We start from the raw sequence: 15,318 nt of genomic DNA on the forward strand, positions 1-15,318 counted from the left end.
TCTGCGTTTTGTTAGCTGCTATGAACATAGCTATTTGACTGAGAAAGCTAGTGCTATGAACGGATGTAGCTAAATTTAGCTTGCTAGCTTGCCAGTCTCATGGATATATCAGAGAACAAACAACTCATAAAATAATTTAATCCCTTGTCTGCAACAATTGCTGTTTAGGAACACTGGGCTATCAGACACCTAGCTAATCTCAATGACATTTAACTTCGCACACATGCAGTATAACTTGCCTTTTTGTGTGCTGATATCCTCCTGACAAGATGCTGCCTCAGAGGTTTCACTGGAACATCAGAGCCCAAACACTTCTCTGGATAAGATACTCCTCCAAAGGGCTTCTCTCCACAAAGTGAAAAGAGCAAATGTAAGGTTGTTTTGGTAGTTTCTTTAGATTCAAAGCTGAAAGTGTCTTCATTTGTAGGAGGCAGATGGAGATCCTATACCTTCTGACATCCACATTCAGTTCCGGTGCATGTTTTATGGTCAAAACACACCTGCTCTAAGAAAACTTTTCGTTGTGCCGGGCAGCCCATAACTGCACAAACAGTACGAATCTATAACTATTAACATTAATTATAAGACGTTAAATGGCCATTGCAATGAATACAAACTAGTCAGCTGAAATAACCGGAAGCGGCTAACCAGAAGTCTTACACAAAAACCTTCAAACAGACTGAGTCTACTGGAATGCTGAAAATAGGGTGGATAAAAAGGAGTGTATAAAAATGTACTCTATAATTTTTTTAAAATACAGTTTTACTGTGTATCTTCTTGATACTACACATTATTCCTCTTTGGGGTTAGCAGGTCTGTCTATGATGTTCCCCCATTTTTCTCTTCTCCCTGTCTCTATCCCAGGTGGACTGGATGGTAGTCCTGCATTTAATCTTACATTTTATATTACATAAGACAGACATAATGTTGCTAGAGTTCACTGATCTTCCTATATTAATTGCTTTTTCTGGACTTTAATGTGAACATGTCTTTGTAGCAGTTGGTTATATTTTAAATAAAATAAGGCAAATCAATGCTCTCTCATTTTCCCTCTTTCTTTTCCATCTCTCTATCCCAGGTGGACCGCATGTCTTTCCCATGTGGCTGTTCTCGAGATGGCTGCCATAATGCAGCAGGACGGATTGAGTTCAACCCTGTCCGTGTTCGCACTCACTTCTTACACACAATTATGAAGCTAGACCGGGAGAAGAGACATGTGCCTAGCTCTAAATCTGGAGAAGACTGTGGGAAGGAAACTGAGCTGAAACCCAGTCCTTCATGTGCCCGCTCTTCTCTGGACTCTGGAGAAGAGATTAAGACAGAGGCCTCAAATGAGCAGGAGCTACTAGAGGAGCATTGCCATAGTCTGGAGCATGAGAACGAGACAGCTGTGCTTCACCTGCAGAGTGCCGAGGAGCAGGAAAGGAGAAGGGAGCGGGAGGAGGAGGCACACAGAGAGGAGGTGCAGAGTCCCAGTCCGAAACTGTGTCTTTTGCATGAGGAGCTGAGCAGACAGGAGGAGGTTGAGAGTATGGTTGAGGTAGACCAAATGTTCTTTCAGGACACTTTTCCAGGAGGAGCAACCCTGCTATGCATCAAGGAGAATCAGGAGGATGCTCACAGTCTGAATGAACCAACTTCTGTCCTCTATTATCAAATAGACCATGTGGAGACAGCCACATTTAAGACACATGACAAGCAAGAAGAGGAGCCCAGAAAAGGTGAAGAGCCCCAAGGTGAACATGTAGAAGGAGAGGCCAGGGACAAATGTCACAAACCCCAAACCTGCTGGCAGGATCAGTCTGAGAGCTCTACTTCTGAGCAACTTCCTCCTTCACGTCCAGAGAGCATTAAAGAGGCTGAGGGCCACTCCAGCTCTGAACATGGCCCAAGAGGCACAGATTTTCAAGAGGCTTGCCCACTGGTGGAAGAAGAGGCAATAAAACTTCCTCCAGAAGTTTAGAGCCTGGCAATGCTGCAGATATTTTGCACAAGATTTGTAATGAAGATCAAGACAGCCAACTCATAGACTGAGAGAAGTTAACAGTTACTGACATTGGTTTGTATTTACAAATAAGCATGCACTATACTTGATGTAGGACATTCAAAATTTTATTGAAAAAAAAAAGAAAAATTAATTATTCATATATAATATAACATTAAAAATAAAAGCATAAAGCAGAGCAGGAAGAGTTGATGGAACTTGAGGAATTGCATATTTTTTTTGCTGCAGTATCAACTCAGTATTTGGTACTGGTGGAAATTGTGGCCTTTATGCCTAGAAGCAAATAGGATGGCCCAGGTAGGTCCTTGCAGCTTTGCTGATGCCTTGATTTTTCAGTGGATTAACCCACTGATCCATTCAGACTATTAACCATAAATCACTAACTTGAAATGCTCCATGGGTGTTGGTGGGATTTCAGTAGTGAAGCTGAACAAGGGCCCCTTATAGCCACCATGTACATAAATAGACATTACCCTGGAAATACTTGGTTTTGATGTACTGTACAAGTGTTTGTTAGGAGCAAGTGACAGGGAAAAGAGAGAATCATGCACATTAAAGACTTAAAGTTAAGCAGCATGGTAAATGATTGTGCAATTATTTTGCACAGGTATTACATTATATGGCCAAATGACCATCACACCGATATGTGGGCCTTCCCTAAACTGTTGCCACAAAGTTGGAAGAACACAATTTTCTATGATGTCTTTGTATGTTTATGTAGCATTACAATTTCCCTACACTGGAAATAAGAGGCCTAGCCCAAGCATATTCCAGTATGACTATGCCCTTATGACAAAGCCAGGCCCATGATGACATGGTTTGCCAAGGTTGGATTGGAAGAACTCAAGTGGCCTGCACAGAACCCTGACCTCAACCCCACTGAACATGTTTGGGATTAATTGCAATGCCAACTGCACCCCAGGCCTCCTTGCTGGCATCAGTGCCTGACCTCAGGTAATCCTTGTATGGCTGAATGGACAAATTCCCACAGCCATGCTTCAAAATAAAGTGGAAATCCTTCCCAGAAGAGCAGAGGTTAATATAATAGCAAAGGGGATACTAAATCTGGAATGGAATGTTCAAAAAGCACATATGGGTATGATGGTCAGGTGTCCACAAACCTTTGGCCATATAGTGCATTTTCTTGATAGAAGCTTTTGATGGAACCAATCACAGATCTTAGAGCAAAGGTATGAACTGGTGCCAAATGAGCTGTTTGAGAATCTTTTTTTTATTTTGTGAAACTGTTTATTGGATGGAAAGAATATTGTGAAATTCTTGATAGTTAAAAGTTATAAACATGAAGGTTCTGAAACTCAATCAGATTACATTTTACCACTGTTAAAACTTGTGTATAGAAAACAAATTAAGTAAGAAAGGTCTGTAATACCACTGTTTTAACATATAACTAAAACATATAATGTATTTATAGTGTATGTTATTGCTAAAATGTTTCACAGACTTCATTTCTTATTATAAAGTCCTTCCAGATGAAGGCACTGCCTCTTTTGAGTAGCTAACACACTCGCTTTCAGTGATTGTTTTATCCTAGTCAGGGTCCCAGTGGACCAGGAGCCCATACCAGGAACACTGGGTGTGAAGTAGGAATACACCCTGGGTGGTGCATCGCACACATTCACACACTCATTTACACTTTGGAGCAATTTGGAGTACCAGTCCACATGCATGCATGTTTTTTCACAGTACAGACTGTAACCCAAGCTCAGGATCGACCCGGGACCCTGGAGCTCAGAGGCGATAATAGGGTAGCTAACAAAGATTTTATAAAATTTTAGATTGTGAAAGTCTTGACACTCTAAAGTCTAAATGCTTCAAATCTGAATCATAGTAAATATTCATATCTAAAGGCTGTGAATTCACAGACTGGCTGCTATAAATATATATTTCACTTAAACTTTCTTGAACCCAACAAACTTTTTTAAAGTTATTGCCTTTGACATCACTTCACATTATCTCTAAGCTCTGTGATGATTAGTGTAAAGCATAGTGATTTAGCATAGAATACCCCACAATGTTTTAGTCTTTCTGGAGTCATGGCAACTATGATTTCAGTCATTGGTAATCATAAACCTTTTTTGGTTAATAAGATTCCATACATTTTATTTGCACACCAGGTCTGTGTGGATTAATGAAGTTTTTTTTTCTTTGTATATGCCACTTATATGTTTACTCCTCTGATCCCAAAAACCCAGAAATGTAGGATGACCAGCAGCCTGTATGGAACTTGAAAAGGTGTGACTTGTTGGTGTGACAGCTTGGACACCATTAGCTGGGAAACATGTGGTGTAGCACCTAATCAAAAATTTCAATGGTTTAAGGTTATTACAAAGCATTGAATTTTGTTATTGCTGGCTAGGTGCCAATAATATACTGTAAATCTGCAGGTCTTCTCAGTGCTGTGTAGTGTTCTAAGCAGAGAAGGGTTTTACACTTGGGAAAAGAAACTTTCTACTATCACAAGAATATTAATTTCTTATGCCTTGCCCTGTTTTTGAAATTCCTTGACAATGACAGCGAAACTTCTAAAATGTCAGTTAAATTTTATTTGTATTGTGCTTTTTAAAACTAGATGTTGTTCAAGCAAGATTTTATACAGTGTCAAGGTTTTTTGCCCCGATTACAGAAAACGTACCTTAGCTGATAATATAAAATAAGAAGCATTTTGGATTAGATTAAGACATTGTTAAATCTATGTGTAAAAAATGTGTCTGTATACACTATACCGAGAAGACAAATGGGTGTTACACCGGACAGAAAATGAGTGTGTGTGTGTATGTGAAAATTTTTGCATATATTCATATGAATGTGTATTGAACCTTATGTTTGTATGATGGGTTGTCATGTTCAAAAAGGTGCTCTTGTGTTAGGTTTACATATTAGTATGAATGCTGTGTAAAAAATAAATTTTCTGGTCACAGACAGATAATCATATAGCTCTTAAAGCTACACTACATTTTAGGCAGCGCTGCAAACTTTTTGTCCACAGGAGATTTAATCGTACCAATTGCTCAGTGTATTTATTCTGCTTCAGTTATCCATATACCTATGCATGGATAATAGTGAGTCTTTATTTCAATTTACCACTCAGTACTCACTGTTGAATAACTTGACTGAAGATCATGACCTTTGCGATCAGATAGAGCTCTTGCTTCATCTCTCAACAGCTTCTCAACACTATATTGAGCCAAGCATTACAGTTTAGGCAAAAACTGCAATAATAACCATTTTGCAAATGACTAATCATAAGAGAAAGTATATTTGCTTTGTACTGTCATGGTGTAACTGAAAATGAAACTGAAGTGGTGTTTTTGTTGTGTTTTGTCTTTTACTGTGTATCTTGTCTTTGTATATGTGACTGATTCAATGTTCAGACTCCTTGTGTGTACAATCTTTATCACGTTGAAGTGTTACACAACTCTGCGATTCCTTTTGTAGCAGAAATATAGGCCTGAAATTGATGAATTACACTGAAGTGGTGAAATGCTACAGAACAAACCACAGTGCACTGGGGGATAGAGGGGATTAGGGAGAGAGTGGGGTTGGGGGGTGGGTGTTGAGTCTGGTATGTTTTTATTATTATTATTATTATTATTATTGTTACTCCTATTATTATTATTGATTTATCTGTTGTCTTGATGTAAAATGAACTACACCAGTGGTCTCAAGCCTGGCCTGGAGGGGAAACATCATTTATGTGTGAGGATGTAGAAAGATTTCTGTTTGTTACCTTTATGTTCATGTTATTCCTGCTTCCTCTCTTTGTGGCTTGCTCTGTTTTGGGACCACTGCACTAAATGTAATCCAACCTGTGCGTGCGTGCGTGCGTGTGAGAGAAACAGAGAGCGTGAGCACATGTGTCTGCTGACGTGTTCTATAGATGCTTGATAAATGAAACTGAATGAGGTTGGAGTTAATAGCTGCAAGACTCTAATGCTAACTGTTGCCTAAGGAAACAGGAGAAATACACATTTTATATGAAAATGTGACAAATAAAGTAAAATGAATTTAAAATTTGTTGTTCATCCATTATTCTCCCTTTTCATACGTTTTGTTGGACCAATAATTTTGGTATGAATTATTTTTGGCATAAATAATATAACCAGTACCACTTAATATTGATGATATCATATGCAAAGGATTGTGTTGTTAAAATTCACATAATGAAAGCATCAGGAAATGTGTATCAAATCAGTGCGATTTGCAGAGCTCATCACATGCAATGTAGTTTTTTGTTAGTGTATATTTAGTTGTAATTACGATTTGCCACTAGATGGCAGCAATATCCTGTGTACTTTAAATGCTCCATTTAATTTTCTGTTCATGAGTATGAGTTAAAGTTCACAAAAATCTTGGGCATTTCACTGCATTATATTACATACACTGATAATCGTCTATCACACTTCTGCTGTATTTTTATTTGGTTCATCTCTAGTATAAATTGTATGCAAACTCCTGAACATTTTTGTGCAAATAAGCACTGGCTTCTTGACTGATCTTGCAGACCTGTGCCTCAGGAGTCATCATGAGTTTTTTACTCTCTGGACACACAGAGTGAGTACACCACCTATCTCCCCGTGTGCTCATTTTTAGTCATTAACCAACTATGACCATCTATCCTTCCATAAACCTTCCTTGTTTATGGGCTCAAACACTGAATAATGGCACTCTGTAATACAATCATGGACAATCTGTGAATCACCATACTTACTGCTTTAAATAAACAAACAATTTCACTAGATCTCAGTAGGGTCATAAAAATGGAGACAAGGGATATAAGGAAAACACATAATTGGAGAAACACTGGTAAAAATGTGTTGGCAAAGATCAGGATATTTCAGATCTAACAAATGCCTCTTGTAGGGTAGCTTACTGAGGTAGAATATTTTGGTAAAATCCCTGCCCAATGTCCATATAACACAATTTATCATAATATCTGAAATTCTAATAATTTTGCAGAATTTTAGATGATTTCACACAAATTTCAAATTACTTGTATTTGTTTCCAAAACTACACCAAAATATATATTCAATTCAATTCAATTTTATTTGTATAGCGCTTTTAACAATGGACATTGTCACAAAGCAGCTTTACAGAAATAAATGGATTCACAAAAATATATTGTAAATATTTGAATTTATCACTGTGAATTTATCCCTAATGAGCAAGCCAGTGGCGACGGTGGAAAGGAAAAACTCCCCGAGATGATATGAGGAAGAAACCTTGAGAGGAACCAGGCTCAAAAGGGAACCCTTCCTCATCTGGGTGCAACGGATAGTGCGATTATAAATAAATCCCTTCTATTATTGTGTACTATAAGGACAAATAGTGCAATTGTGCAACCAATAAATTCATCACAGTTTTTGCAAGAAGTCCGGCTGGTTAAAATCTATCCACTGTCCACTGATGGAGTCCTGAGTACGAAGCTGCTCATGGCAACTGCAGCCCCAAAGCCAATACAGCAATCGCAGTCCCAAGCCATTACAGTACAGCTCCAAACAGTTCTTCAGGCAGTCCATATGGGGCCACCCCCAGCAGCAGCGAGCGAACTCAACCGATGAGAACTCCAACCAGAAGTAGGGCATCAGGATGGGTCAGGCAGCGAGGAGGAGCAGAAGGGGTCAGGATCACTGGCATCTCAGAAGTCGCATGTGTAGCTCGACAGAGAGTGAGGGAGAGAGAGATGGAGAGAAGGGAAGAGATTGTTAGGTGAGCTTTTGTCCTCTAATGGTTAAGCACGATGTACTTTGCATGCAGAGTGCAAGCAGGGACTCCGGGAAGACTAGCTATGACAGCATAATTAAAAGGGAGAGCCAGAAGCTAACACAGACATGAGGGCACCCTGGGACATAAGGCAGCCAGCCACTCCACCGTCGACAAACCTGAGTGAATGTGTGAGAGTGGGGGGTGGCGACAGCATCCAAACATCCCAGTTCACCACAACACTCTATGCCTGTGAAACCCTCCAGACCTGCCCCTGTACCTAAGAAAACTATTCACAAAAGGCTTGACTAAACAAATATGTTTTCAGCCTAGACTTAAACACTGCGACTGTGTCTGAGCCCCGAACGCTAAGTGGAAGGCTGTTCCATAACTGTGGGGCTTTGTAAGAGAAAGCTCTACCCCCAGCTGTAGCCCGCATTATTCGAGGTACCAACAAATAGCCTGCACCTTTTGATCTGAGTAGGCGTGATGGATCATAAAAGACCAAAAGTTCGCTCAGGTACTGTGGCGCGAGACCATTTAGTGCTTTATAGGTCAATAGTAGTATTTTATAATCAATATGAAATTTGATATATATAATAAAATATATATTAAAATATATAATAAAACAGTGGGACAAGGCTGTGTCCTAAAACATAGGACACAACCTTGTGGAACACAAAGCTTTATGTTTGTGTGCATAGTGAAATCACCATTAATATTTATAAACTGATGATAGTCAGTCCCTTAACTAGAACAAAAATTTTTGTTGTATTTAGAAGAATATTGTGATCTATGGTATTAAAATCTGCAATGAGATCAAGTAATACAGTCATAGAGATGCAACCCTGATCAGAGGCTACTATAGGCAACTATAGATAGTTGACTACTACTACAAGTTGACTACTACTACAAGCGCTGTTGCAGTAAATTTCATGTATATGATTCCCATGCATTCCCATGATTTTTTGATTACTACTGCTTTAAAAGTTTTAGGTACGTAGGCAGTGCCTAGCAAGAAGTTTATTATTTTTAACACAGGTTAGATTGCTTCTGTTAGTATTTATTTAAAAGATGTATGTAACTAGTACAGCTTGTTCAAACAAAAGAAACAAAACTTACAAAAAGATTTTAGTATTTTGGTTTGGAGTAAAGATCTCTAATCGTGCCACTTGTGGTTGTATTGTATTGGTACAATACATTGGTAACTAGGTATCAAATTGTCTATTACATTTTCTGTCTAACATTTTTCTTCATCGAAAAAGTTCATAAAAAAATTTACCATGCTGAAACACTAATTCCAAGGCTCATGAATGCACCAGACAAGAGAGAGTATTGTGATTGACTGTGTTGAAGGCTAAGGTGTCAAGAACGATCAGCACCAGCACCACTAGCTTGGAAGACTTAGTGGCTCTCAGCTACAGCCACAAGAGCGGATGCTATGGAGTCATTTACGATGCAAGTGATGAAGGGTAGGAGGTCTTGAGAAATAGTGTGGAGTACTGTGGAAGGGATAAGGAGTGGCAGACAGAAGGTAGGATCGCTGTATGAAAAAGGTTGCAGGATGTCTTCTGTAGAAAGAGGAAAAATGTATTTTAAGGAGATGGGAAAGATGAGTGTGGTGTAGGTGTAAGCAGAGGGGTTATGCCCACCCAATCATGAGATTGGCCCACCTGGGGCCCACCAGATCCACTGCAGGGTACCATGGAAATGAGTTTTAAAAATATTGAGCATTTCACATGAAATTGTGTGACATCTCATTTTCCACTCAAAAGTACTTACTCGTGATAGGAAGAAGAATTTTGTAAATTTGTCTCATAAAAAAACAGTTACAAATGCATGACTGTAAAAAAAAACCCAGAAAGTTCATGCAAGGAGTGGGGTGTGTAGAAAAGGCCCTTTACTATAAGTCTAACATTCTCTCTCTCTCTACAATGTGGATACCTTCAATGCTAAAATGGCTAATTCCTGGTGGGCTGTGGGTTGGCAACGCAATAAATTTCATGGTAGCGTTATAACTTAGAACTACTTGTTGGAGTGTAGGCTGCAGGCTGCTGTGCTCTGCACTGCACACACACACACACACACACACACACTGGTAGCCTATATGCTTTAAATCATATGCATTCAACTATTCTTCATTTACACTTATTTCACTCCTGTTAACTACTAAGAAGTACTAGTTAATTACTCAATAAGTATGTTAGAAGGAGTTCACTATTAACTAAGCTTCCCAGTACCTAATCCTTACCTTCCTCCTGGAGATATCCTATCTAATATGCTAATTCCAGTACCCCAGTGTCTAAAACATGAATGTCTGTATGAGTTATTATAGGCCTCTTCTGAGAAGCATAGGGTCGATGTGTCGTTTTTATTTAGCCAGTCAGTGTCTAAAGGGAGAAACGGACAACAGTAACCTATTAAAGGCTGTAATTTAGCAATTAGCAACATATTCTCCATTAGCATACTTTCAAAAGTGTTAAGTTTTAAATAACAAAACACTAACATTTAAGTCATTAATAATGAATTACCATGTGTAATACTGTTCCACATAATCATTAACTAGTGAAGAACAACACAGTAAAACTTCAGTCAGTCGGTTTCACTTTATTGTTTAAACTCATATCCATATAGTTAAAATACGCAAACAACATTCTTATCTTGAGGCTGTTACAATGGTACAAAGCAGGGCTGACAAATAAATGACTTTAAAAGTTACATTCTACTTACTGAAACTAATTAAATAATAATTAATAATAATAAACTGAACAAACATTAACATTAGCGCACCGTTTGCTCGTATTACATAAAACATGTAAAGTGAAAAAACTGCCATTTTTAAACAAAGAATATAATGACTTCAGTTTGTTAAAATTAATTTCTTTCATTAACTACAGTAATGTTTTTTCCCAATTTGCATTTCTTAGGCTAACTGAATCTGTTTTTTTTTTCTTTTTTCTTTTTTCTTTTTTTTTTACATACAATCTTCCACTTCCACTTTATTAGAGCTTCTCACTACATAAAGGCATTTTATTGGTGTATTTTATCAGGAAAGGATTTGGTACTTGCAGTGTTTTGCAGTGTAATTGCACTGACTGTTAATTGTTTTTAGAGCACTAACATTCCTTGGAGGAATGTGTCATAGCGATAAGGAAAAGAGAATTATATCTTTGTGCCTTGTCATATGACTTTTTAGCTGTTTAGAATGGGTGAGATGGTCAGGATATTCCCCAGATTAAGAGGTGTAGTTTCTTCAATATGACTGAGCAGGACCAGAAAAAATGAAACTTTCATTATTTGAGTCATGTGTAGTAGTGATACATACCATAGATTTTCAGCTGAATGATGTACACTCTGAACTGCTTCTGAATGTATTTACTGCTGTTTTGATCACTTCAGTTTCTCAGGAATACCTCTTAACATGTAGCAAATGTACCATCACTCCAATTTCACTTCTCTGTCTTCATAATGCCATGGCATTTCCTTCAAGTTCTCCGGTATTGCGAAACCTGTTGATTCTAATGCTATCAGTGTTCCTTTTGATTTTCCGGCCTTTGGGAGGGTAACACAACTTTAAGACAGAGACAGGAAGGGTGAATAGCTGAGCAATAGCACCCACAGTTCATGCAGCTCAGCTACAATTGTTCCCTGTATTCTGACTCATGCAAGCACTGTGTAATATTGTCTCTTCAGCTACACAGCCACTCACAATACCAGACATTCAGACTCTGTGTAGTTTTAGTACTGTTGAAGGGAAAATAAGTGACTAAGCAGGCCTACGGATGTTCCAGCACATTCCGGTTATTTGAAAAGTTTGGTTTTGGTGGTGTTTTATTAATGTGAAGTGTAAATTATAGTTTATATTGTGTACGTGCCAGAGACAACCACAAGAGAAAACCACAAGTTAACATTTTCTGTGACGTACCAAATGGATGTGTCTAAGCATTTAAGAATTTTGGTATGCTACATCACATGTGATAGCATCACACATACAGGACATGTTTTAATGCTGGTCAAGTTTAGCACTCTTGTTGACTGTGCACCCAAAGAAAACATGGGCCATGACTGTTGTTTTATGCACCAATATTACATCTATCAAATATGCACTTTTTTGCACTGCTTTGGCCAGTAAGCTACTGGAAGTAAAGGCAGGGAAATCTTTAGGTTACTGAAGCATTGTGTCACTTTACCCAACTAGCAACTTCCTGCTGTTCTGTAGCCAGAGGAAAATGCTATTGTTCTCAAACCAGGGTTGTAAGATGAGCCTGCATCCTAGAATTACTTTCAATCACTCTTTGTTAAACATAAAAGCTATTGTAAATAAACAGTGGAACTACACATGTATAGAATAGGACAATGACCCATGTGGCCCATGACCCATTTGAAAAAGGAAACCATATTAAGTCATGAAAAGAGCACATTTTCATTTGACACCAGCATGTTGCTAGTTTGTGTTTCGTAGGAACCGATTGTGTTTAAATATACTGTTCATAACTGCTGCATGTGGCTGTTCTCTGTTCAACCGCCTCTGGTTTCTTTATGTTGTTAGTGATTTACCAATGAAATATGAGAGGAGATGAAGAATAAAAAAGTTATGAGTCACAGATGGAAAGGTAGCATTTTTACAGCTTAATGCGCTGCTAAAATACACTGCTAAAATTGTAAGCCATAAAAGTTCAGCATTCAGGTTCAGTATTGCTATGCTTCCGATGTTTATATAAAAACACATTACAGACAACATTCTCCAAGATTAAATATTAAACTACCAGTAAACTATGAAGTGCTACACATGGATAGCATAGTCAATCACAAATCATGTTAATTATAATTATTGTGGGCATGCAAACATGCATACATTTATTATTTCTTTCATTCAACACATTCATAGATTACAGAGGTGTGTTTGTGTTCTTGTTCCATTGAAGTGGCATACAAGCAACAATAACCAACAGAAGAATGTCATGTCAACACCAACACTTCAAAATTGGCGTTGCTTCCTGAGTGCCCCACAGATTATCATTCATCAAACTTTTGCCATACCTTTACAGATAGGCTACTCACAGAGTTTCTCTATCATTTTAGCATTGATTAATTCCAGAGCAGCTGACAACTTCATAGACAGCTCTCTCATCACGAAACTGAACCTGCCAACCCAGCCACTCCGCAATCCCCTGCACGTCCAAGCCCTTGACGGAGGACCCATCAGAGGGGGGACCATAATCCATTGTACTACACCCCTCCTTCTCAGAGGCAGTGCCCTCCTTCAGGAATAAATCTCCCTCCTTGTCACAGTCACCAAGAACTTTCCCATCATGCTGGGGTTGCCTTGAGTGCACACCCCTTTCCCACAGATCTCCGAGCGAGAAATCCTCCACTGGTCCCCATATTGCTTCAGCCACTGTTTGCAGGCCCCTACGCTCCTTGTGGTACCAACTCTAACACAGAATATCAGAACCTCTAGGAAGTTTTTAGCAAGACCAAGGCTAACGGCCTCTCTCTTCATTGACCATATGACTGCTCCAATGAGCTCATGGCCAGTTCTGTGCCTCCTTGTAATTGCATTTATGCTCTCTCAGCCAAGGACACCCAAGCTATGGTTGATTACATCACGTCAGCCCTGGAAAAGGGTACATTCATCCTTCCACTTCACCAGCATTACCATGCTTTTTCATGGAAAAGAAAGGACCATGCATTGATTATTGCAGATTAAACTAGGTCATGGTCAAGTACAGTTACCCACTGCTCTTAGTCCCAACGGCACTGGTACAGCTCAGAGAGGCTAAGATCTTCACCAAGCTCGATTTCCACAGTGCATATAGTCTCAGCAGGACTTGTGAGGGGGACAAGTAGAAAATGGACTTCAGCACCACCTCTGGCCACTTCGAGTACTGCATCATGCCGTATAGGCTATCTTGCGCTCCAGCAGTGTTCCAGTGACGCATCAATGATGTCCTCCAGGACATGCTCGGAAAATTTGTCATTGCCTATATCAATGACATTCTCATCTACTCACCTTTCAAGGAAGATCATGTCATTCATGTCAGAAGGGTTCTTGCTTGGGTCCTGGAGAACCTGCTATTTGTAGAAGGGGAGAAATGTGAATTCCATTTAGTAACATGAAGCACCCAGATCCCTCCAAGCCCTTCACTGTGGAAGTGGATGCATCAGAGACAGGCATGGGGCAGTGCTGTCACAAAAGTTTGGAGAGAAACCTAAGCTTCACCCCGATTCTTCTCCAAGAAGTTATCCCCGGCTGAAGGTAACTATGACATCAGTGATCCAGAACTCTTGACAGTAAAACTTGCCTTGGAGGAGTGGCATACCTGGCTGGGGTGGGCTTCCAATACCCATTCATGATATAGAATGACCATAAGAATCTGGAATACATCAAGGTGGCCAAGAGACACAACTCACGACAGGCAAGGTGGGCCCTGTTCTTTTTGAGGTTTGAGTTCACCTTCTCCTAGGGTCTAAGGACATGAAATCCAATTTCCTCTCATGCCTATACCTAGCTCCTCCCAAGGAGAACACCAAAGAGCACATCTTGATACCAGCATGTTTTGTTGGAACTTTAACCTGGGAGTTTGACAAGGAGATTGAGAACGCCACAGGCCAGAGAATCTCCAGTCAGTGGACCCCTAGCCAACAACATCCCCCCGCCCTCCACACCCCCAGCTCCTCTAGACATTGAGGGACAGCTGGCCTACATAGTCAAGGAGATCCTAGACTCACGACAAAGAGAGGGCCATGAGTATCATGCCAGGTAACCTGTCAAACCAGGTCCATGCCCCAGGGGGGAGACACAGGAAGAAATCTGCTCCTGGAATGAGCTCTTCGGGTGGAGGGGGAGGGGTTCTGTCTCATCAATGCAGGAATCGGCTTTGCTTCCCATGCCTAGTAACACAGAGCGGCCTACAAACATGGCCACTGACTACAACTCCCAGAACTAAGAGCAGCCTACAAACATGGCCGCCGAAGACTACAGCACCCAACAGCCATCACAAACTCTCTCATATTCACGTTCACCTTCATTCTGATTGGACACACCTGGACTTCATTACACTAATCACAACCACAGTATATAAGGACCCTCATTCCACAATACATTGCGAAGTATACGCTCAGTGTCTTTTACCTACAATACCAAGCCTTATTGTTCTGCTGTAATGTTTATTGTTACAATTACATTTCTGGCTATTTGGTTTATGTCTATGTCTTTTGCCTAGTTAACTCTGCACCAGACTTCTGCACATATTCTGACTTTGATTCTGCTTCACGTGTTGGATTCATTTACCTGTTTTAAAATAAAAACTCTTAACCTGCATCTGTCACCATCTCTGCTGCCTGACAAAGAAAAACACAAGACCTGCTATGACAGTTGATGAAAAAATATACTCATATTGTAGCACTATTATTGCACACTGTAAATTATATACTCTGATCTTCTCATTTGAACATTCATAGCACATTAAGCCTAGCCCTAACCCTAATCCCTATGTACAGTTGTTGTTGTGCTTGGTCCACTTATAATTTTGTGTTTGTCACATACCACATTTAATCAAAGGAATGAGTAAGAATAGGATTTGTGAGA

General features: G+C 39.6%; 1 protein-coding gene across 2 annotated transcripts in view; it reads left to right on the forward strand.

Moving 5' to 3' along the window:
- csrnp2 (cysteine-serine-rich nuclear protein 2) overlaps positions 1 to 6,037 on the forward strand; it is a 29,231-nt gene extending 23,194 nt beyond the window's left edge. For both annotated transcript variants that reach the window (XM_026920744.3, XM_053240657.1), the window contains one exon: positions 1,079 to 6,037. In XM_026920744.3, coding sequence (XP_026776545.1) covers positions 1,079 to 1,963 — 885 coding nt within the window. In that variant the 3' untranslated portion in view covers positions 1,964 to 6,037. The remainder of the gene's footprint in view (positions 1 to 1,078) is intronic.
- The last annotated feature ends 9,281 nt before the right edge of the window (positions 6,038 to 15,318 follow it).

The sequence above is a fragment of the Pangasianodon hypophthalmus genome, chromosome 16, assembly GCF_027358585.1.
Source record: "Pangasianodon hypophthalmus isolate fPanHyp1 chromosome 16, fPanHyp1.pri, whole genome shotgun sequence".
Taxonomy (NCBI): domain Eukaryota; kingdom Metazoa; phylum Chordata; class Actinopteri; order Siluriformes; family Pangasiidae; genus Pangasianodon; species Pangasianodon hypophthalmus.